Source organism: Thalassophryne amazonica, chromosome 2, assembly GCF_902500255.1.
Source record: "Thalassophryne amazonica chromosome 2, fThaAma1.1, whole genome shotgun sequence".
NCBI lineage: Eukaryota > Metazoa > Chordata > Actinopteri > Batrachoidiformes > Batrachoididae > Thalassophryne > Thalassophryne amazonica.
The window spans coordinates 139,229,505-139,254,713 of NC_047104.1; the positions used below are offsets into that span (position 1 = coordinate 139,229,505).

General features: G+C 45.9%; 1 protein-coding gene across 1 annotated transcript in view; it reads right to left on the bottom strand.

Annotated features, from left to right (window-relative positions):
* LOC117504296 (vascular endothelial growth factor D-like) overlaps positions 1–24,964 on the bottom strand; it is a 31,966-nt gene extending 7,002 nt beyond the window's left edge. Inside the window, 4 exon segments of the mRNA XM_034163737.1 lie at positions 8,323–8,443; positions 13,091–13,304; positions 24,411–24,557; positions 24,929–24,964. Coding sequence (XP_034019628.1) covers positions 8,323–8,443; positions 13,091–13,304; positions 24,411–24,524 — 449 coding nt within the window. The 5' untranslated portion in view covers positions 24,525–24,557; positions 24,929–24,964.
* Between the last annotated feature and the right edge of the window lie 245 nt (positions 24,965–25,209).

Genomic DNA, 25,209 nt, shown 5'->3' on the forward strand with positions numbered 1-25,209 from the left:
GTCCAGCCCCTCGTCGGAATTCCTTTGTCAGAGAAGTTGCTGAGAGACTGGCGCTTGTTTGATCAAAATTTTTTCTAAACCTGTAAGACACATCGAAGTGGACACGGTTCGAAAAATTAACCTGGTTTTCTGTGAAACTTTTAACAGCTGATGAGAGATTTTGAGGTGATACTGTCGCTTTAAGGACTTCCCACGGTGCGAGACGTCGCGCAGCGCTCTCAGGCGCCGTCGTCAGCCTGTTTCAAGCTGAAAACCTCCACATTTCAGGCTCTATTGATCCAGGACGTCGTGAGAGAACAGAGAAGTTTCAGAAGAAGTCGGTTTCAGCATTTTATCCGGATATTCCACTGTTAAAGGAGATTTTTTTAATGAAAGACGTGCGGACGGATTGCAGCGTTGGCTCGCAGCCGCTGCGACACTCCGCCACAGGAAAAACACCTCTGTTGGAAGCCTTAAGGACAAGTTGGAACATGTCCAGCTGTTAAACAATTTCTCATATACTCACTCCACTGAAAGCCATCAAAAGCCGCCTGGATTTTACAAATGGTTATCAACACGGAGGTGTTTTTCCTGTGCCGCCGCACCGCGCCGGCTGCGTCCCGATGCGCGGACCGGTCCGCACGTCTTTCATTAAAAAAATCTCCTTTAACAGTGGAATATCCGGATAAAATGCTGAACCGACTTCTTCTGAAACTTCTCTGTCTCTCACGACGTCCTGGATCAATAGAGCCTGAAATGTGGAGGTTTTCAGCTTGAAACAGGCTGACGACGGCGCCTGGGACCGCTGCGCGACGTCTCGCTCCATGGGAAGTCCTTAAAGCGACAGTACACCTCAAAATCTCTCATCAGTCGTTAAAATTTTCACCGAAAACCAGCTTAATTTTTGAACCATGTCCACTTCGATGTGCCTCACAGGTTTAGAAAAAATTTTGATCAAACAAAGCGCCAGTCCTCTCAGCAACTTCTCAGACAAAGGAATTCCGACGAGGGCTGGACGACTCCTCCCACAAGGAGAGCTCACAGGCGAATGACGTCACCGACAGGCATGGAAAAACTCACGCATGCGCATGAGGGTCAAGCATGTCTGACGTAAAAACATATGAATGAAATCCATATAGTTTTTGAAAAAAATAAAAAGGACCTATACTTTATTGACAGCCCTCGTATATATACTGTATACACACACACAGTGGGGCAAATAAATATTTGATCCACTGTCAATTTTGCAAGTTTTCCCACCTACTAAGAATGGAGAGGTCTGTAAGTTTTATTGTAGGTACACTTCAACTGTGAGAGACAGAATCTAAATAGAGAATTCAGAAAATCACATTATATGATTTTTAAACAATTCATTTCCATTTTGTTGCATAAGTATTTGATCCACAAGAAAAACAGACCTTAATATTTGGTAAAAAACCTTTGTTTGCAGTTACAGAGGTTAGACATTTCCTGTAGTTTTTCACCAGGTTTTCACAGCACACTGCAGCAGGGATTTTGGTCCACTCCTCCACCAGATCTTCTCTAGATCTTTCAGGTTTGGAGTTCAGCTCCCTCCAAAGATTTCTATTGAGTTCAGGTCTAGAGACTGGTTAGGCAATTCCAGGTCCTTGAAATGCTTCTTACGGAGCCAATCCTTAGTTGCCCTGCCATGTGTGGTTTGGGGTCATTGTCATGCTGGAAGACCCAGCCATGACCCATCTTCAATGCTCTTACTGAGGGAAGGAGGCTGTTTACCAAAATCTCACGATACATGACCCCATCCATCCTCCCTTCATTACGGTGGCAATCGTCCTGTCCCCTTTGCAGAACACTCCCAGAGTACGAGTGTTCCACTCCCATGCTTCACAGTTGGGACGGTGTTCTTGGGGTTGTTCTCATCCTTACTAAACACGGCGAATGGAGTTGATACCAAAAAGCTCTATTTTGATCTCATCTGACCACATGACCTTCTCCAATGCCTCCTCTGGATCATCCAGATGGTCACTGGTGAACTTCAAACGGGTCTGGACATGTGCTGGCTTGAGCAGGGGGATCTTGCTGCCCTGCAGGATTTTAAACCATGACGCCATAGTGTGTTACTAATATAGTCTTTGTTACCTGTGATCCCAGCTCTCTTCAGGTCATTGACCAGGTCCTCCTGTGTTGTTCTGGACTTTCTCAGAATCATCCTTACCCCACGAGGTGAGATCTTACATGGAGCCCAAACGGGAGAAGACTGACAGTCATCGTGTGTTTCTTCCATTTTCTAATAATTATGCAAGCAGTTGCTGTCTTCCTCATCAAGCTGCTTGCCTATTGTCCTGTAGCCAGCAGTGGGCACAGATAACCAAAAAATTAACTTTGATAACGGATAATCAGATAACTGCAAAGTTATCTTTGATAAAGATAAACCGATAAACCACCCAAAAATGTAATGTAAGTTACAGATAATCGATAAATTCCAGTATTGGCTCTGGTACATTTGCAATTACTAAGACCTGAAATTGACTTTTAACACAATCGCTTTTGAAAGCATCAAAGCAACAAAAGACCCAAAGAATGAGCCAGTATTTCCATGTTTGACCATGCTGCCCTCTATAGGAAGCTGCACAGAAGAATCCTGAGAGCACCCACAAAATAAGCTCTCTACTAATCATAATGCTCCGGTCAGGCGGAGGTCTTGAAAAATTAAAGTCATACTAACTTATGGTTTTGTGAAAATACTGATAGAATAACTCCATTAATGTAAATTCTGTCATTTGTACAAAGTTAAAAATATAACATATATCTTTTAATGTTGAATAATGCACTAATTCTGAGGTTTTGTAACAAACACAGACTGCAAAGCATTCTGGGTAAAAGTGCCTCTGCTAAACACTGATTGGTTCAGTCATTCATTATGTAAACCAACACGTTAATGTGACGTGTGTCGTATGTTGGTTTAAAGATAAATGTGCTTTTGTAAAATATTCCATTTTTATTTGTAAAAACAGGCATTTTTACGGAGCCCTGGAAGTGTCATCGCAAAATGTTTTGCATGTGGAAAGAATGTTAGATGATGTGCGCACATTTTATGATGTTGTAAAATGTGCACTCAATATTAGTAAGTAAGTAAGTAAATTTATTTATATAGTGCCTTTCACAGACATAAGTCAGAAAGCACTTCACAGGTTAAAATGCAATAATAAAAAGATAGATAAAACAAAGGACAAAGTTACAATTGGTCAGTTCTGAAAAGCCTTATCTTGACACATAAATGTTGGCTTTACACTGAGGGTGTTTTGGCCATTTTTCAGATGATTTTTCATTTGTGCGAGAATTTTTTGGACCGAGTTTCAGGTTAATCGCGTGTCCTGCATCGTGTAGTGGAGTAACAAGCTTTAACATCTCACGACCACCTCCTGCTGCTGAAGAGCTACAAAGCATCCAACCGCAGAGCTGTCTTGTAATGTTTTTTTTTTTTGTTGTTTTGTTTTTAAACTTCATTTGTAAAAAAAAAAGAAGAAAGAAAAGAAAAGCCATTTGCAAAGCAAAAAGTTGATTTGACCACCATCTGATATAACCGGGTCAAAATAAATAGAACACTGCCATCTACTGGTATCCAGAACGCTTAGTACTTGGGGCGAATACTGCCATGAACACTACTGGCCAGTAGATGGCAGTAGCGGCCTTGAAAACTTGCCAAACAAAATTCCAGATAATCCGTCTGCTACATTAAGATGCGTGGAATTTAAACGCAAATACAATAACGTCTATAAACCCAGAGAATATATTCACAAGAGTTTTAGGCACTAGAGTTTAATGCTGTTGTCCGTGGAGCTTGCTGCATGTGCTCACAAAACCTTAAAAATTAGCACATTACTTTAAAACGAAAGCATATATCTGATATTTTCACTTTTTAAAAACTTCAGGACATGACAGTAATTTTAAATAACTTGTCCAAAATGAGCAGGTTAAAATTTGAACAGTGGCGGTTCTAGAGTGATTTACTCCCCGGGCGAAACCCCCTGCGTGCGCCCCCCCCGCGCACACTATGTGGCCACCACCTCCGTCCACACCACCCATGAAAACACTAACTTCATCCAGAACACCCACAATCCCACAAATTAACTCACAACAGCTATTTTCAAGAACAAATTTCCAGTTTAATGACTACTGCAATAACAAACACAAAGAAATTGGCACAGTCTAATGTGTCATCATCCATGGACTTATCTGCAATGATCATCTCAAAAGTTTGCAGGAGGGCATCATAATTGTTTGCCCCAGTGCTCACTATCCATGATGTGAAATTCCATCGAGTAGGAGCATTTCTGGGCAACCTTGAGCAGCCTGCAGACTCAAGAAAAGACATCCTCTTTGTGGATTTTGAGAAAAATGTGGCAAACCCAGAGAGTGATGCAAAAAATATTCTGCACTCAGATAAGCATTAGCCCCCTGAGACAGAACCAATTCAGTCTGTGTGCATAGCAATACACAAACATTGTACTGGGGGCTATTGCTTACCTTTGGCCTGCAAACCATTGAGAGTTGAAGCCAGCAGCCATGGCTTCTTCGTAAGGAAGACTATCAAATGGCTTCGCCAAAATCTGGTCCACAACATTTCAAATTTTCTGCCATTATGTGCAGCGTGCTACCTAGCTAGCTCGCTAGCTGGGACTGGCGTGAGGCTAGTGTGAAGTTTGTCCGCCTGTGAGTGCTTTGTGACGGTGAAGGAGCTCAGCAGCACCCGCTGCTCGGTAGGGACAGAAACTGCGATAGAAGTCAGAAAGAGTGATAGAAGTCAGTCTCCAAACACAAGCAGCTACAAAAAAAAAAACACCAGAAATAGAAGCTCGATTTGTCGCTAGTCGTTTTTAACAAAGAAAATGCAGCTAAGAGGATTAGGAAAGTCTCCGGTTCAACTCAGAAAAGAATGAAAATGCTCCCACGAATGTTTACACCAAAAGATCGCTGATTCGCATCATTTCACTGTCAATCAAAAAGGGATTCAGCCTCAGACAGATCATCCAATCATCATGCAGAAGCTGAGTGTCCGGGCCGGCCGAGGCCAGCCCTCTGCCCTATAGACCCCCAGACACACTGAGCGTCCGATGGGTGGGACAAAGCCCAGTATTTATCCAATGACTCATCTCGTTTCGCTGCAGTCTTTGCTTCGCTACTGTTTATAGCACTGTGAAGCTGCGGGAATGAGAGAGAGGAAAGCCGCCATGGGACGGGAAAGTGGGGGCGCCGCTCTGCCGTAATATAACGTAACCACGAACCCCCCCGTCAGGACAACCCCCCCACCCTGTTTTTTTTTTTTTTTTGACCGTTTTTTTTTTTTCGCACGGTCGTGCCGCTCCCCCCTGCGATGCTGCCCCGAGCGGCTGCCCGGTTGGCCGCCTCCAGGACCGCCCCTGAATTTGAACCCATAATTTAAAAATGTATGCCTCTGGATGACTTGGGTGATATTGCGGTTATATCAGTATGGTGTTAAAGGAAATGATTTTTTTTTCTTAGAACAATAAATACCTATTAGGAAACTTTTAACAGGTACGTCTCAACTGCTTTTAAGTTTTAAAAATGGTTTTCATTGTTCAGCTTGGTTTACTCCGTTATCGGTCTAAAAGTTATCGGTCGGCAATTCATCGGAAGATATTAGTCCGATGATGGTTTTTAAAGTTATCTAAAAAGATAATCCGATAATGAAAACATTATCTTCGATAATTATCTGTTATCAGATTATCGGAAGTGTGCCCACCACTGCCTGTAGCCCATCCCAGCCTTGTGCAGATCTACAGTTTTGTCCTTGATGTCCTTAGACAGCTCTTTGGTCTTGGCCATGGTGGATAGGTTGGAGTGTGATTGATTGAATGTGTGGACAGGTGTCTTTTATACAGGTCACGAGTTCAAAGAGGTGCAATTTATACAGGTAAAGAGTGCAGAATGGGAGGACTTCTTAAAGACAAACTAAGAGGTCTGTGAGAGCCAGAATTCTTACTAGTTGGTTATTATTTAGTTATTATTTTTAGTTACTTATTTCATGCAAGGGCAGACTAAGGGCAGTTCAGAAGGTCCCATGACCAGTACATATTCAAGGACCGAGACGTCGCCTGGTATGGCAGAGCCAGGGCCCCACCCTGGAGCCAGGCCTGGGTTTGGGGCTTGCGCGCGAGTGCCAGGTGGTCAGGCCTTAGCCCACGGGGCCCGGCCGGGCTCAGCCCTAAAGAGCGATGTGGGCCGCCGTCCTGTGGGTTCACCACCTGCAGAGGGGGCCATGGGGGTTGGGTGCAGAGAGGATTGGGTGGCAGTCGAGGGCGGGTGGCCCGGCAGCCCGGTCCGCACTCACAGCCCCTGGCTGTTGGGACATGTGGTTGTGCGGTAGGTTGAGGGATACCGACTAGAGATAGTCAGGCTCATCTCCACGCACAGCTTTGGCTCTGGTACCAACTCCTGGAGAGGGGCTGGATGCTCCACTTTTCTGGCGTTGCCCACGGGGGAGAGGCGGAGAGCTGGTGTAGCATTGCTTTTTGCTCTCCAGCTCAGTTGCGATGTGTTGGAGTTCACCCCGGTGAACGAGAGGGTTGTGTCCCTCTGCCTCTCTCAGTCCCCTATGCCTTCATGTCCTGACCCGAAGGCATAGTGCAAAGTACCCAACCTTCTTGTAGTCCCTGAGAGGGGTACTAGATAGTGCTCCGACTGGGGACTCCATTGTTCTCCTGGGGGATTTCAACACCCACATAGGTGGCGGCAGTAAGAACTGGAGGGGGGTGATCAGAAGTACAGCTTCCCTGATCTGAACCCAAGTGGTGTTCAGTTGCTGGAGGAGGACTATCGGCCAGGCTGTTTGCGGAAGATCAATCAGGACCTTCAGCATGCACTGGGGGGTTTGCAGCCATGTGTGAAGCATCCAGGATGAAAATCAGCACCTCCAATCCGAGGCCATGGTTTCTCGACCAGAAAAAGGTGCCTTTTCCTCTCTCAGGTCGGTGGAATGTCCTTGCCTCAAGTGGAGGAGTTTACGTATCTTGGGGTCTTGTTCACGAGCGAGGGATGGATGGAGTGTGAGATCGACAGACTGATCGGTGCAACATCTGCAGTGATGTGGTCGCTGTATCGGACCGTCGTGGTGAAGAGAGAGCTGAGCAGGGGGCAAAGCTTTCGATTTGGGGCAAAGCTTTTGATTTACCGATCGATCTACATTCTGACCCTCACCTATGGTCATGAGATTTGGCTCATGACCAAAAGAATGAGATCACGAGTACAAGTGGCCGAGATGAGTTTCCTCCGCAGGGTGGCTCGGCGCGGCCTTAGAGATAGGGTGAGGAGCTCGGTCACTCGGAAGGAGCTCGGAGTCGAGCTGCTGCTCCTCCATGTGGAAAGGAGCCAGCTGAGGTGGTCGCGCATCTTTTATGAATGCCCCCTGGAGCCTCGCTGGAGAGGTGTTCCGGGCACGTCCCATTGAGAGGAGGCCCCGGGGAAGACACAGGACAAGCTGGAGGGACTACGTCTCTTGGCTGGCTTTGGAACGCCTCGGGGTTTCCCCTCGAGTAGCTGGGGGAGGTGTGTGTGGATCGGGAGGTTTGGGCGGCTTTGCTTGAGCTGCTGCGCCCGCGACCCGTCTCTGGATAAAGCAGAAAAAAATGGATGGATATTTCATGCAATAAAATGCTAATTAATTATTTAAAAATCAACAATGTAATTTTTTCAGATTTCTTTTTTTAGATTCTGTCTCTCATAGTTGAAGTGTACCTATGATCAAACTTACAGACCTCCGTTCTTTGTAGGTGGGAAACTATATATATAATATATATATGACCCTGACCCTGAACCATCCCTTAGTTATGCTGCTATAGGACTTAGACTGCTGGGGAGGTTCCCATGATGCACTGTTTCTTTCTCTTTTTTCTCTGTATGCACCACTCTGCATTTAATCATTAGTGACTGATCTCTGCTCCCCTCCACAGCATGTCTTTTTCCTGGTTCTCTCCCTCAGCCCCAACCAGTCCCAGCAGAAGACTGCCCCTCCCTGAGCCTGGTTCTGCTTACAATATAAGGCGCTTGGGGCAACTGTTTGTTGTGATTTGGTGCTATATAAATACAATTGATTTGATTTGATTTGATATATATATATATACACACACATGTATATCTCAATCATTACAAGCCTGACCCAAATTGGATCTAATTTGTTCAGACATGGACAGACGCACACAGGAATGAAATACACCACATGCGCTACTGCTATGTGCAGGAATAACCACCAAAACTGTCATTATCTAAATACACGTTATATATGTGAAAATAAATCAGCCACAGCGTTGTGAATGCTGCCTGGATCTGATGTGATGTGAGACAAACCTGTGAATCAACACGCACGGCGGCTTGAAAAACATGGCAGGATCCGTGCCCAGTTCTTTGGCCACATCAACACAGGTCTCCCTGGGCATGCACTGAGTCCTCTGCCACTCTTCATCTATGGCTGTGGGAAACACACAACCAGCATTAAAACCAGATCAGCCCACATAACACCAGTTGTGAGCACAGTTCAGCTGAAACAGCTAAGAGCTTATTTCTGAACCTCACTTTTTTTTTATTAGCAGCTGTCACGGGTCACATTTCTGGTGTTTTATTCTGGTCCCATTTAGTTAGATTTTGTGAGCTTTCTGCAAATTAGTTTCTCTTCACAGTCTCAAGTGGTTTTGTCTCTGTCAGAACTTCTCTGACACTCTACATCCCTTCTGTGTTCTCTTCTTGCAGCTTTACTTCCGGTTTTCTGGTCTCTGCACTTCAGGGTCCAGACAGTTATTGGTCTGAAACACTGTTTGAGTGTTTCCTTGTTGCCAGATTGTCTGCTTTATGCCTGCTCTTTCACGTTATTTCCTCTGTCTGCCTTTTGTGTTTGAATCACGCAGCTTTTTTGTGTTGGATGATTTTGCCTGCCATTCCTGGTTTTGGTCACCTATTATGTTCGCTAACTTTGCTATGAACCTCTGCGTGTGTTTCTGGATTATGGTCTGCTGCTCCCTTGGAACCTGTCACTGATGAAACTTGTTTCTGTTTTCATGACTGCTGTCTGTATTAGCAACCAAGAGAACTGTGTCCGGTGCTGTGACGGCATTAACTCCTACTGGTACAATAAAGCCAGTTTTTATGCTCTACATTGTGGTTTTCTGCATTGGGGTCCTCTGTCAAAGTTTTTTACAGTGGAATAACTTTCCACTAACAAAGAAAACCATTATCACAGAGAGCAAGCTGAGATTTCTGATGTCCGCCAATCCTGATCCAGATCACTTCCAAATTCCATGGAGTCTTTCATGCCCTAATATCCATCTGTGATGCAAATTTGGTGAGAATCCATGAAGCAGTTTTGCCGTAATCCTTCAAAGCCTATATAAAGTGAAATCTTGATCCAGAATCTGGATCCGGATCCAGATCACCTCCTAAATCCCAATGGTAGTCTTCATGCCCTAATATCTATCTGTGGTGCAAATGTGGTGAGAATGCGTGAAGTAGTTTTGATGTAAACCTTCAAAGCCTATATAAAGTGAATCTTGCTCCAGAATCCAGATCCAGATCAACTTCAAAATTTAATGGAGTCTTCTATGGACTAATATCTATCTGTGGTGAAATTTTTGTCAAAATCTATACAGTAGTTTTGATGTAATCCTGCTAAAAGACAGACAGACAAATAAACGCCAATGATTTTATTGCCTCCCCCTCTAGCTGCCACCTTATCGTGGTGGGGGAGTTTGCGTACCCGGATGATCCTAGGAGCTATGTTGTCGGGGGCTTTCTGCTCCCTGTAGGGTCTCCCAAGGCAAACAGGTCCTAGGTGACAAGTCAGACTAAGGGCAGTTCAGAACCTCCATGACCAGTAAAAGATCAAGGACCGTGACGTCGCCCAGTATGGCAGAGCCGGGGTACCACCCTGGAGCCAGGCCTGGGGTTGGGGCTCGCGCGCAAGCTCCTGGTGGTCGGGCCTTAGCCCATGGGGCCCGGCCAGGCTCAGCCCGAAAGAGTGACGTGGGCCCGCCCTCCTGTGGGTTCACCACCTGCAGAGGGGGCCATGGGGTCGGGTGCAGAGAGGATTGGGTGGCGGTCGAGGGCAGGTGGCCGGCGGCCTCGGTCCATGCTCACAGCCCCTGGCTGTTGGGACGTAGAATGTCACCTCGCTAGGGGGGAAGGAGCCTGAGCTTGTGCAGGAAGTTGAGAGATACCGACTAGAGATAGTCGAGGCTCACCTCCACGCACAGCTTGGGCTTCTGGTACCACACTCCTGGAGAGGGGCTGGACGCTTCATTTTTCTGGCGTCGCCCACAGGGAGAGGCGGAGAGATGGGTGTTGCATTGCTTATTGCTCCCCAGCTCAGTCGCCAAGTGTTGGAGTTCCTCCGGTGAACGAGAGGGTGTGTCCCTACGCCTTCGGGTCGGGGACAGGTCTCTCACCGTTGTCTCGGCCTATGGGCCGAGCAGCAGTGCAGAGTACCCGACCTTCCTGGAGTCCCTGGGAGGGGTACTAGATAGCGCTCCGACTGGGGACTCCATTGTTCTCCTGGGGATTTCAATGCCCACGTGGGCGGCGACAGTGAGACCTGGAGGGGGGTGATCGGGAAGCACAGCCTCCCCGATCTGAACCCGAGTGGTGTTCAGTTGTTGGACCTCTGTGCTAGTCACAGTTTGTCCATCACGAACACCATGTTCGAGCACAAGGGTGTCCATAAGTGCACGTGGCACCAGGACACCCTGAGCCGGAGGTCGATGATCGACTTGTAGTCGTATCATCTGACCTTCGGCCACGTGTCTCAGACACTCGAGTGAAGAGAGGGGCAGAGCTGTCGACTGATCACCACCTGGTGGTGAGTTGGATCGCTGGGAGGGGAGGAAGCCGGTAGACCTGGCAGGCCCAAACGTATCGTGAGGGTCTGCTGGGAACGACTGGCAGATCCATCTGTCAGCGAGGTCTTCAACTCCCACCTCTGGGAGCGCTTCTCCAAGATCCCGGGGGAGGTTGGAGACATGGAGTCTGAGTGGACCATGTTCTCCACCTCCATTGTCGATGCGGCTGCTCGTAGCTGTGGTCGCAATGGTCTCTGGTGCCTGTCGCGGCGGCAATCCCCGAACCCGGTGGTGGACACCGGAAAGTAAGGGATGCCGTCAAGCTGAAGAAGGAGTCCTACTTATCTTTGTTGGTAGGTGGGACCCCAGAGGCAGCTGACAGGTACCGGCAGGCCAAGCGTGCCGCAGCCCGTGCGGTCGCAGAGGCAAAAACTCGGGTCTGGGAGAAGTTCGGGGAGGCTATGGAGGAGGACTATTGGTCGGCCTCGAAGAGATTCTGGCAAACCGTCCGACGCCTCAGGAGGCGGAAGCAGCTCTCCACCAGCACTGTTACGGTGTGGGTGGGGAGCTGTTGACCCTGACGGGGATGTTGTCGGGCAGTGGAAGGAGTACTTCGAGGACCTCCTCAATCCCATCGTCACGTCTTCCGAAGAGGAAGCTGGGGATGCAGAGGCGGACTCATCCATTACCCAGGCCGAAGTCACCGAGGTGGTTAGAAAGCTCCTCGGTGGCAAGGCTCCTGGGGTGAATGAAATCCGTCCTGAGTACCTTAAGTCTCTGGATGTTGGGGGGCTGTCTTGGCTGACACGCCTCTGCAACATCGCATGGCAATCGGCGACAGTGCCTCTGGATTGGCAGACCGCGGTGGTGGTCCCTCTGTTTAAGAAGGGGGACCAGAGGGTGTGTTCCAACTATAGGGGGATCACACTCCTCAGCCTCCCCGGTAAGGTCTATTCCAGAGTACTGGAGAGGAGAATTCGACCGATGGTTGAACCTCGGATTCAGGAGGAGCAGTGTGGTTTTCGTCCTGGTCGCGGCACACTGGACCAGCTCTACACGCTCCATCGGGTGCTCGAGGGTTCATGGGAGTTTGCCCAACCAGTCCACATGTGTTTTGTGGATCTGGAGAAGGCGTTCGACCGTGTCCCCTCGGGGCACGCTGTGGGGAGTGCTCCAGGAGTACGGGGTCCGGGGTCCTTTGCTAAGGGCTATCCGGTCCCTGTACGACCGCAGCAGGAGCTTGGTTCGCATTGCCGGTAGTAAGTCAAACCTGTTTCCAGTGCACGTTGGCCTCCGCCAGGGCTGCCCTTTGTCACCGGTTCTGTTCATTATTTTTATGGACAGAATTTCTAGGTGCAGGCAGGGTGTAGAGGGGGTCTGGTTTGGGAACCACAGAATCTTGTCTCTGCTGTTTGTGGACGATGTGGTTTCTGTTGGCTTCGTCAAATCAGGACCTTCAGCGTGCACTGGGGCGGTTTGCAGCTGACTGTGAAGCGTCCGGGATGAAAATCAGCACCTCCAAATCCGAGGCCATGGTTTCTCGACCGGAAAAAGGTGCTTTGCCCTCTTCAGGTTGGTGGACTGTCCTTGCCTCAAGTGGAGGAGTTTAAGTATCTCGGGGTCTTGTTCACGAGTGAGGGACGGATTGGAGTGTGAGATCGATAGACAGATCGGTGCAGCATCTGCAGTGATGCGGTCGCTGTATCGGACCGTCGTGGTGAAGAGAGAGCTGAGTAGGGAGCAAAGCTCTCAATTTACCGATCGATCTACGTTCCGATTCTCACCTATGGTCATGAGATTTGGCTCATGACTGAAAGAACGAGATCGCGAGTACAAGCGGCTGAGATGAGTTTGCTCCGCAGGGTGGCTGGGTGCTCCCTTAGAGATAGGGTGAGGAGCTCGGTCACTCGGGAGAAGCTCGGAGTCAAGCTGCTGCTCCTCCACATCGAAAGGAGTCAGTTGAGGTGGCTCGGGCATCTTTTCCGAATGCCCCCTTTACGCCTCGCTGGAGAGGTGTTCTGGGCACGTCCCACTGGGAGGAGGCCCCGATGAAGACCCAGGACACGATGGAGGGACTACATCTCTTGGCTGGCTAGGGAACTCCTTGGGGTTCCCCCGGAGGAGCTGGGGGAGGTGTGTGTGGATCGGGAGGTCTGGGCGGCTTTGCTTGAGCTGCTGCCCCCGCGACCCGACTCCGGATAAAGCGGAAGAAAATGGATGGATGGATGGATGATTTTATTGCACCCTTGGCAGACTGCATAACACACATCACCGTCTACGTTTGTTCCAACCTTTGAGAATCTCCAGACTGTAAGACTCAGCAGCGTAGCGTGTGGAACGGTGCGAGCCTGCTGAGGAAGGGGAGAACTGGGCATCAGTTGGGGCCTCTGGCTGCTGCAGCCTCAGACGACACTTCCACAGCTTCCAGTCAGGAAAGTCTGCCAGCTTCAGCAGCTCATCCAGGCTGGACGCAGCCCGCACTTTCCGCTCCCACTGCGCCATTACCTGAAATAACGACAGCCCATTATTAGTGCTCAGGTACTGACAATCGGCTACGTCCATGTGTCTTGTTTTCCAGGTGTCTCTCAGCATCTGAACAGAATTATGATGTAGGAAACAGTGAACTGCTAACTGTCAAACTATTCAATCCGCTAAATAACTGAACCAATGACAAGCCAGGTGGGCAATGTTTCTTAGCTGATTTAACAATCTGGGGTCCGATGGCATTTTTTGGACAGTTCACTCGTCTGGTATAAATGTTTTATTATTGCTGTTAAAAGCTCACCCTGCATCCCACAATTAAGTGGTATGTCTCTTTTTTTCAGGACAACCTGTACTTTCAGAATATATATGCTATAGTGTTGTTTTATAAGTGTAATAAAGGATTACAATCAGAAATAAGAAAGGAAAAAAATAAAGCGGTAAAATAATTTTCACACATTTATTCAAAACACACAGCAAACTATAATAAACAACTATTTTGACACTTTATAAATGTAGTTTGCGATCTTGTACAAAAAATGTACAAAATAAAGATTCTAACAATAAACACAAATGCACATTTTGAACAATATATACAAAATGGTTTCTGCATTTTATTTGTCTTTATGCCACATCTCAAAGCAATTTCTGTCTGCTATTACCCAAAGGCTTACAACACAAACTTTTTACTTCCATGGAGTTAACTCCCTCTTGGAATGTGTTCTTACACTGTAAATAACCTATCTTCACAGTTTGAGGCCCTGTTAACACCCTCCCCCCTTTCATTCATATGCATAAACGGCACTTTACGACCGAGAGCGAGAGAGGCTTATTCAACAATATTCACTGGCCAAGTAGTGAATCATCCCTCCTACTGACACGCTTTTGTCAACCACATGAGGTTCTATAAGGCCCTCTTACGCTGATCACTTCCATTCATATACGCAATTCTGTGCTTTTATACATGGAGCCAGCAGCCAGAGGGCTGTTCAAACAGCATCCACATGCCAATGAGTGACACATCGCTGCTCCTAACAATCTTTGGCCTACCATGTGAGATGGCTCTGCCCTACGATTGGATATTGGAAACCATGTGACGATGAACCAATTCTGATTGGACACTCGCATTGCGCACATCATCACACAGCTTCTATTAGGACTACGAGCATGGTGGGCGGCTGAAACGAAGTTCAAGGAGTGTACTTTTCAGCAAAAAAAAAAGTAAGTTTCTATGTAATGTCATTAAAAAAACGGCGTATCATTTAATAAAATGTGCACGGCTCCATTGTATACGGAGGGTTAACTTCACTCTAGCCCAGGTTCGAGGAATATGAAGCCTGATGTGCTGTCCCACCAGTTTTCTGGAGAGGAAACCTCCTCCATATCAAACAGTCACTTAGGTTTTCTACCATGACCAAACTCTTCTTCACTGAATCCCGTAAGCTCTCTCCACGTTACATTGGTCTCTTCCCCTTTGCGAGCATAGTCAGCCCCTCAGCTGTTAAACCTCTCTATCTCTTAAACCTCTCCATTTAAACCAGTAGCTACCAGTGACATTTGCACTCCTTCTGATCCCCCCTCTCCCCTTCCCAACTTGTTGACAACCACCAGACTTCTCTGTCAGCTGCATGGTGGATGTGCACTGCCGAGGGCGTGGCCTACAGTTCCTGTTGGATTAGGAAGGTTATGGACAAGAGGAGCACTCCTGGGTGCCCCGTTCTTTTATTCCGGACCCTGACCCTTATCGCTGGCATCCTGATAACCCTGGTGGGTGCCCTGGAAGTGACCATTAGAGGGGTGGTACTGTTACGATTTAACCTTTTTGTGTTTATATCATATGCTGTGCTTCCACTCCCCCTGCATGTCTGTGTTATGAAATGTTAGGCTGGGCGTGGCTGACCTGCTTGCCACTCGCGACTGCAATCAGTCATCTACTCCAATGAGGTATAAAAGACCAGCTTATTCATCCACTCTTCTCCAGTTCACTGACATGTACCTCACTTGGAACCAACACTGGACCACCCTGAACTTTGCACTTTTTTTGAAAATAATTTACTTTCATTATTTTTACTAAAAGCTCAGCATCTGTGTCTGCATTTTTGGTCCAATTTATACATCTGCCTAACAGTGGCACGATCTAGCACACACCTGCCTCAGTTTTCATGACCCCAGCAGCTGAGAAAGGGCAAGGGGACACCCACATATCACCCAACTGTGACAGATAGATGGCTGCTTTCAGGATGTGCAGGAGGACAAGTGATCTGCCTGGGTGGTTGCGGGCCAGGACCCAAGGTGGTCTGCACTGCAGTGAATGTGGCAAAGTGTGGCACCAGTACACACTCTGACAGTACTACATACACCATCATGCCTGACTCAGCTCTGCCATGAAAAAACAAACTCAGTATTTGCCACAGGGCCTTCCTATCAAATTTGTTGGTGTTCTCAGAGAGTTTACCCACCCTACAAGGAATTCAAGAAAAAGTATTGACATTTGAAGCCTAAATCTGGCAGAAATAAACTGATGGTGAGAAAATTGTCATTGCCAGAATAATTTAGTAAAAAATACAGTAAAATAAGTGTTATTGAGATAATTTAGTAATAAGTCATTATTTTAATAATAAGCTGTGGTGTGTTATAGTAGCCACACTGTTCAATAACTGAACAGTAACACTGCAGAATAACAGTGTAAAGCTGACAACTGTAAAATTTTAACAGCATATAATGCAGCTACTGTACATCATCACTTTATGAGTATGATAATGTGGATGTATGGAGAGGGGCCCATATTAATTAGTACGTTTTATGTTTTTAGCCTCCAGCTATTTTCTTTGCCCTGCATATCCATTGCTTATACACAGGACGGCAGTTTTCAGTTCAACTGAAACAGCAAACATTCTACGCAATCATTAGATATCAAACAATGGATAAAGTTACAGTCTGTTTATTTAGGGGGTGGGGGGGTGGGGAGATAGTAACTACAAAAAGAGCAATCACAGATTTCTGACATCCGTCAATCTAGTTCTGGATCACCTCCAAAATCCAGTGGAGTCTTCCATGCCCTAATATCTATCTGTGGTGCAAGTTTGGTGAGAATCAGTGAAGTAGTTTTGACATAATCCTTCAAAGCCGATACAAAGTGAAATCTTGCTCCAGATTCTGGATCCGGCTCACCTTCAAAATTTAATGGAGTCTTTCATGGACTAATATCTATCTGTGGTGAAAGTTTAGTCAAAATCCGTACAGTAGTTTTGACGTACGAGGTCTGTTAGAAAAGTATCGGACCTTTTTATTTTTTGCAAAAACTATATGGATTTGAATAATGTGCGCTTGCATCAGCCAAGCTTGAACCTTCGTGTGCATGCGTGAGTTTTTTCACACCTGTTGGTTGCGTCATTCACCTGTGGGCAGGCTTTGAGTGAGCAGTAGTCCACCCCCCTCGTCGGATTTTCATTGTCAGGAAAATGTCTGAATGGCTGGAGCAGCGCTGCATCAAATTTTTTCAAGAAACTGTGTGAGACAGCCAGGTGGAAACCATTCGGAAAATTCAGATGGCTTTCGGTGAAAACCCTATGGGCGTCACACAGATTAAGGAGCATTACAACCGGATTAAAGACGGCCCACAGCGGCTGAGGGCACGCCGCGCCTCGAGCGGCCATCGACAGGCTGGAATGACCAGATAATTTCCAACGTGAAGGCTGTGTTGATCCGTGACATCGTGTGACTACCAGAGAAATGGCAGAAAAGGTGGACATCAGCCATTTTTCGTCAGATTCCACTGTTAGAGGAGATTTTGTAATGAAAGATGTGCGGAGGCATTCGTGCGTCGGGACGAAGCCGCAATGACGTTAGGTCTTCCACCATTCAGAAGAGTCAGACGGCTTTTGGTGGCTTTTTAGTCGAGTGAGTATCCGAGAAATTGTGGAGAGCTGGGCATGTCACAACATGTCCCGTGAGACTTCCAACACGGACTTGCTTTTGTTCTCTGCCATTTCAGAGAACAAAAGTATGCATTTTTTTCCGGATGGTTTCCACCTGGCTGTCTCACACAGTTTCTTGAAAAATTTGATGCAGCGCTGCTCCAGCCGTTCAGACATTTTCCTGACAATGAAAATCCGACGAGAGGGGTGGACCAGTGCTCACTCAAAGCCTGCCCACAGGCGAATGACGCAACCGACAGGCGTGGAAAAAACTCACACATGTGCACGAAGGTTCAAGCTTGGCTGATGCAAGTGCACATGATTCAAATCCATATAGTTTTTGCAAAAAATAAAAAGGTCCGATAATTTTCTAGCAGACCTCATAATCCTGCTGACAGACTGACAGACAAATAAATAAACGCTGATGATTTTATGACATCGTTGGCAGACGTAATTAGCTTACACTAAATTTAGTTTCATTAATTTTGATGAAAAATGTGAATCCTATCATACACTTTTGTTAGTGTGAAGACAAATCCAACAAGCAAAACTGACACACTGCAAATTTGGTCAGAATCTGTGAAGTGGTTTTGACGTAATCCTTCAAAGCTTATATAAAGTGAAACTTGATTCAGAATCTGGATCCGGATTGCCTCCAAAATTTAAGTCTTCCTTGGTCTAATATCTATCTGTGGTGCAAATTTCATCATAATCTGTTCAGTAGTTTTGATGCAATCTTGCTAAAAGTCAGACAGACAGACTGATATAAGTAAATAGATGCCAGTGATTTTATTACGTCCTTGGCGAATGTAACAAATGCATGTGTGTGTGTGTGTGTGTGTGTGTGTGTGTGTGTGTGTGTGTGTGTTGGAGGGGTGGGGGTTCACCCAGGTCATCATACAAGCAAGAACCACTCCTGCTCCACCACCATGTCAGCAAAATTTATTTTCTATGTTTGACTGCCAAACCATAATTGTGGTGTTGGCAGACAGGACAGTCACGTACGCTGACTTTTGTGTGGTCAGTGTTTTATTTGTTCTGATCAAACAAAAAGATTTAAGGCCTCAGATGAATTGTGTTGCATAAAAGGAGGGTGGGCCACATTGGCTGGCTGACTGTTCCCTCTTAAATCAGAGAAACAATACAAAACATGGAGGTTTCCTCTCCGCAACTTCTACCAGGGAATAACCCCTGTAATGAAAACCAGAAAGGCTCTGAGGAAGGGATGGTGGGAACTGAAAAAGATGTAAAGTGAAGGAGAGGTGAAACGAGATAGAGTTGATAAGTTCAACAAAACAGCATGATAAAGAAAACGTTAAAGGTTAAAACAAGGAAGGAATAAAATGAGCCTGGTGCTTCCAAAATGATGGCGCAGATGTACATTTTGTCTTTATGTTTGCACAAGACAAGCCAGAAATATCAACACGTGGTATATTCGCAACTTCATCCGCTGAGCTAAACGTGTGAATGTGAGTGATAATGTGGGGAAAAGGATCAAAGAAGCAGCGGTGGCCTAGGCTTTAGAAATGGAGATTCAGACTCATTTCAAGCTGTACATAACAGCAAAATCACAAAAAATTTGAGAGATGCATTCGTTCATGCAATGATACAAAATCAGTCTTGCAGATTTGTGTTGATTAGTGAACATATTATGATAGTTTTATAATATAACCACTGTTACATAGAAAATAATCCCCAATTTATTACATTTTTTGTACAGAAATGTTCTTTCTCACAGATCCCATTAAGTGCCTCATTCCACTCTCTATTTTGCAGCTAAATTCATATAATTCCTTTCCACTGTGTTGTGTGGAGTTATAACCACGATATTTGAGATTTAGAATCTAATTACTGTGAAACAATCAAAGTTTACATATCTGATTTCATACATTTCTGACTGTGTGGAAATGGTATGTCTCACCGACAGCCACACGTGCCCCTCATCCGTCATTAATCCAGCATCCACACACCATGCAGCAGGTGGCAATCAAGCCTACACTGAATTAAGTTGTTTGAACTTATGTTTGAAAGTTAAATCAGCTAACTTACAAACTTAAGTTCAAACAACTTAATTCATTCAGGTTTTTACAAATTGTAACACTTTTTAAAGTTGGTTCAAACATTCTCTTTTTTCAGTGTATGGGAGATCTTATAAACAAAACAAAGTTGCTTTTTGGATTGATCTGGTGCATCAAAGTCTGGTCTGCTTGAAGTTTGTCTGGTCTGCTTGAGGTTTCTTCCTCAGAGGGAGTTTTTCCTTACCACTCTTGCTCTGGGGGTTGGTAAGGTTAGACCTTACCTGTGTGAAGCGCCTTGAGGCAACTGATTTGGCGCTATATAAAGGAAAATAAATTGAAATAGAAAAAAATCAAAGTTCAATGTCAGTTGAATTTATTTAATTTATATAGCGCCAAATCACAACAAAGTTGCCTCAAGGCGCTTCACACAAGTAAGGTCAAACCTTACCAACCCCTGGAGCAAGCACACAGGAGACAGAGGTAAGGAAAAACTCCCTCTGATGATATTAAGGAAGAAACCTCAAGCAGACCAGACTCAAAGGGGTGACCCTTTGCTTGGGCCATGCTACCAACACAGCTGACAATACAAATATACAGGAAATTTTGGGAGTCCATGTTGGTGTCCAGGATGGGAGGCTGGCTGGGGAGGGGAGGGGAAAGGGGGGAGGATCCACAGATCCCGTCTATTTCATGACCATTACAGAAGAAGACACCCACTCTCACTTCTTTGCAGATTAGAAGGTTTATTCTTACTATATGCCATTTTAATTTGTGTTCCACACCTTAGAATAAATGAGCGTTCATTGCAAATAAAGTCTATATACTAATCGTGGAGGTCCCATTTTTTGTCCACAGTGTTCTCTGGATCTGCTCATCTCACACATCATCAGGGGAGGTGATGGTCTAGTGGAGGTGAGGTGATGGTCTAGTGGTTAAGCGCTGGGCTTTGGACCAGAGGATCCTGGGTTCAATTGGGGTGAATGTGAGGCATTGATGTGTAAAGTGCTTTGAGCGTCTGATGCAGATGGAAAAGAGCTACATAAATGCGTCCATTTATCTCTGCACTCTCTATCTTCCCATATTCTCTGTAGTTATGGACGCACATCGTGTCTCTTTCACAAATTTCCTTAATTGCCCACATTTTGCGGTTAATTAGAACCGCCGATCTGTGATATACCGCCAATTTCTGCCAGATGCTGTTTTCGCCTAGTGAGTATGAATCCATCCAGCTTCCAGGTATGACATATATATATATATATATATATATATATATATATATATATATATATATATATATATAAAACTCAGCCACATGGGGTGTGCAGCCAGTACATTCTGAGTGCCGGTCCCAAGCCAACTATGCAGACTCAGAATCGAATTCCCATACCGGATCGGTCGCGGCCCGGGTTAACAATGTCCGCCACCGGTGCTATTGCCCAACAGGGTGCCGGTGGAAATTGGGCTACTGCTGGGCAAAGACGATGAAGAAGAGGAGGAAAACATTGCCACGAACAGCGGGAGAAGAAGAAAACTAGAAGGGTGGAAATGACAGTGGGGACTTTGAATGTTGGTAGTATGACTGGTAAAGGGAGAGAGCTGGCTGATATGATGGAGAGGAGAAAGGTAGACATATTGTGTGTGCAAGAGACCAAGTGGAAGGGAAGTAAGAGCAGGAGCATTGGCAGTGGGTACAAATTGTTGTACCATGGTGAGGACAGGAAGAGAAATGGTGTTGGGGTCATTTTAAAGGAAGAGTATGTTAAAAGTGTGTTGGAGGTTAAGCGAGTGTCTGACAGGATGATGAGTGTGAAGTTGGAAATTGAAGGGGTGATGATGAATATCATCAGTGCATATGCCCCACAGGTAGGTTGTGAGATGAAGGAGAAAGAAGATTTCTGGAGTGTGTTAGATGAGGTGGTGGAGAGTGTGCCCAAGCATGAAAGAGTGGTGATAGGAGCAGACTTCAATGGGCATGTTGGTGAAGGGAACAGAGGTGATGAGGAAGTAACGGGTAGATATGGTATCAAGGATAGGAATGGGGAAGGACAGATGGTAGTTGATTTTGCAAAAAGGATGGAAATGGCTGTGGTGAATACCTACTTTAAGAAAAGGGAGGAGCACAGGGTAACATATAAGAGTGGAGGAAGGTGCACACAGGTGGACTACATTCTTTATAGGAGATGCAAGCTAAAAGAAATCACAGACTGTAAGGTGGTAGCAGGAGAGAGTGTCACTAGACAGCATAGGATGGTTGTTTGTAGGATGACTTTAGAGGTAAAGAAGAAGAAGAGAGTGAGAGCTTAACAAAGGATCAGATGGTGGAAGCTGAAGGAGGAAGACTGTTGTGTGAAATTTAGCGAGCAGGTGAGAGAAGCACTAGTTGGAGGGGAAGCAATTTTGGACAACTGGAAAAGTACTGCAGATGTGGTGAGGGAGACAGCTAGGGCAGTACTGGGTATGACATCTGGACAGTGGAAGGAAGACAAGGAGACTTGGTGGTGGAATGAAGAGGTCCAGGAAAGCATAAGGAGAAAGAGGTTGGCGAAAACGTTTTGGGATAGTCGGAGAGACGAAGAAAGTAGACAGGAGTACAAGGAGATGCGGCGTAAGGCGAGAAGAGAAGTGGCAAAAGCAAAGGAAAAGGCATATTGCGAGCTGTACAAGAAGTTAAATAGTAAGGAAGGAGAAAAGGACTTGTACCGATTGGCCAGACAAAGGGACAGAGCTGGAAAGGATGTGCAGCAGGTTAGGGTGGTAAAAGATGCACATGGTAATGTGCTGACAAGTGAGGAGTGTGTGCTGAGAAGGTGGAGGGAATATTTTGAAGAGTCGATGAATAAAGAAAATGAGCGAGAGAAAAAGCTGGATGATGTGGTGAGAGTAAATCAGGAAGTAAAAGAGATTAGCAAGGAAGAAGTGAGGGCTGCTATGAAGAGGATGAAGAGTGGAAAGGCAGTTGGTCCAGATGACATTCCAATGGAGGCATGGAAATGTCTAGGAGAGATGGCAGTAGAGTTTCTAACCAGATTGTTTAATGAAATCTTGGAAAGTGAGAGGATGCCTGAGGAGTGGAGACGAAGTGTGCTGGTTCCTATTTTCAAGAACAAGGGTGATGTGCAGAGCTGCAGTAACTACAGAGGCATAAAGCTGATCAGCCACAGCATGAAGTCATGGGAAAGCATAGTAGAAGCTAGGCTTAGAAAACAGGTGAAGATCTGTGAGCAGCAATATGGTTTCATGCCGAGAAAGAGCACTACAGATGCAATGTTTGCTCTGAGAATACTGTTGGAAAAGTACAGAGAAGGACAGAAAGAGTTACATTGTGTGTTTGTGGACTTAGAAAAAGCTTATGATAGGGTGCCAAGAGAAGAGTTGTGGCATTGTATGAGGAAGTCTGGAGTGGCAGAGAAGTATGTTAGGGTAGTGCAGGACATGTACAAGAATAGTGTGACAGCAGTGAGAGGCGCAGTCGGTATGACAGACTCATTCAAGGTGGAGGTGGGATTATACCAAGGATCAGCTCTGAGTCCTTTCTTGTTTGCAGTGGTGATGGACAGGTTGACAGATGAGATCAGACAGGAGTCCCCATGGACTATAATGTTTGCAGATGACATTGTGATCTGTAGTGAGAGTAGAGAGCAAGCTGATTCTAGTCTGGAGAAGTGGAGATATGCTTTGGAGAGAAGGGGAATGAAAGTCAGTAGAAGCAAGACTGAGTACATGTGTGTGAATGGGAGGGAGCCCAGTGGAATAGTACAGTTACAAGGAGTAGAAGTGGTGAAAGTAGATGAGTTTAAATATTTGGGGACAACTGTTCAAAGTAATGGAGAGTGTGGTAGAGAGGTGAAGAAGAGAGTGCAGGCAGGGTGGAGTGGGTGGAGAAAGGTGGCAGGAGTGATTTGTGACCGAAGAATATCAGCAAGAGTGAAGGGGAAAGTTTACAAAACAGTAGTGAGATCAGCTATGTTGTATGGTTTAGAGACAGTGGCACTAACAAAAAGACAGGAGGCAGAGCTGGAGGTGGCAGAGCTGAAGATGTTGAGATTCTCTTTGGGAGTGACAAGAATGGACAAGATTGGGAATGAACATATCAGAGGGACAGCTCAGGTGGGACAGTTTGGAGACAAAGTCAGAGAGGTGAGATTGAGATGGTTTGGACATGTGCAGAGGAGGGACCCAGGGTATATAGGGAGAAGGATGGTGAGGATGGAGCCACCAGGCAGGAGGAGAAGAGGGAGACCAAAGAGGAGGTTCATGGATGTGCTGAGAGAGGACATGCAGGTGGTTGGTGTGACAGAGGAAGATACAGAGGACAGGGTGAGATGGAAACAATTGATCTGCTGTGGCAACCCCTAACGGGAACAGCCGAAAGACAAAGAAGAAGATATATATATATATATTTCAAATCTGCCATCACATTTGTGCCAGCGATTATGGTTCAGGTGAAAGCATCGCATCTTAATTATTGCAAACAAATGTCAGCATGTTTTATTACACTTTCTTTCCAGTCTTGCCTTGAATTTTGTGCATTCTCATAATTTATTATAATCTGGTGATGGTCTAGTGGTTAGGGTGTTGGTCTTGAGACCAGAAGATCCTCGGTTCAAATCCCCGCCTGATGGGAATAATTCACTAAGGGCCCTTGGCAAGGTCTTTAATCCCCTATTGCTCCCAGTGTGTAGTGAGCGCCTTGTATGGCAGCACCCACATCAGGTTGAATGTGAGGCATAATTGTAAAGCGCTTTGAGCATCTGATGCAGATGGAAAAGCGCTATATAAATGCAGTCCATTTACCATGAAGTTTAACCTTCTTAAATAAGGGCTTGGTGTTTCAGTTATAGCTGCTACTTCAAAAGGCTTTGAAAGCTGTCGTTTGGAAGCTAATACGTTGTCTCAGTAAACTGATGAACACTTTCGTGAGTCAGTGACTCACGATTAGTACACTCTTTCTTCACTGTCTGAAGGACGGGTACTTTGCTCGTAATACTAAGCAGTGCAACGTCAAACAAATGCCTGGAAAACAAAATGTATTTCAGTCCTATGTAGGCAATCAGGCCTGTATACAAAAAAGGTAATTGGTGACTGTTTCTCTCTGCAGTTATTAAATAATGAATAAAAAAATGTCCTTCTATTTACAAATTCAATGAATCGGAAGACTTACATTCTGCTGTTCGACATAAGACGTCAGCACTTACCCGGGTTTCTCCCTCTCTGTGCACGCTGTAACCGAGGTTCATCCAGCTCAGCTGTACCACCAGCGTTAACATGCAGGTGATTCTGCACAGGGCCAGTTTCATCTTCACCACCATCCTCCGGCTCTGCTGTAATTCACTGAGAAGCAGAACCCTTTCTCAGTTTTACCGCTGGAAGAAAAAAGTTGGCCTCCTCTCTGATTCAGCTTCTCCAGAGGAGCTGAGTCCTTCAGACCACACACACACACACACGCACGCACGCACACACACACACACACACACACACACACACACACACACACACACACACACACACACACACACACACACACACACACACACACACACACACACACACACACACACACACACACACACAGAGTCCTCCTACTGCAGATATGTGCAACACAAACTCTTGTTCTTCCAGCTACACAGAAGAGACTTCTTGTCAGATCCGACCTGTCACAGCAACCCAGATGGCCACAGACCAAATGGAAAAGCCCAGGGAGTCTTTAAATCAGTCATCTCTTACTGCTGATTCAGATCCCAACTCGTCCGGTTTAAGGATCAAGGTCAAAACTTACATTTCCCTGAATAGCCTTTTTGCCTTGTCTCCAATCCCACTTAGTGCCAATTTGTTTGTTGGACTTTTCTGAGCCTTAATAGTCTGAACACACTCTTTTGCCATCAAATGTTCATCTTTCCACTTGTTATAGCCCCCCCTCCAGAAATGATAACTTTCTTCTATCTTGTATCTTGATGTAAATAGTTCCTTTAAAGTGTCAGGATGTCGTCCCTCTGA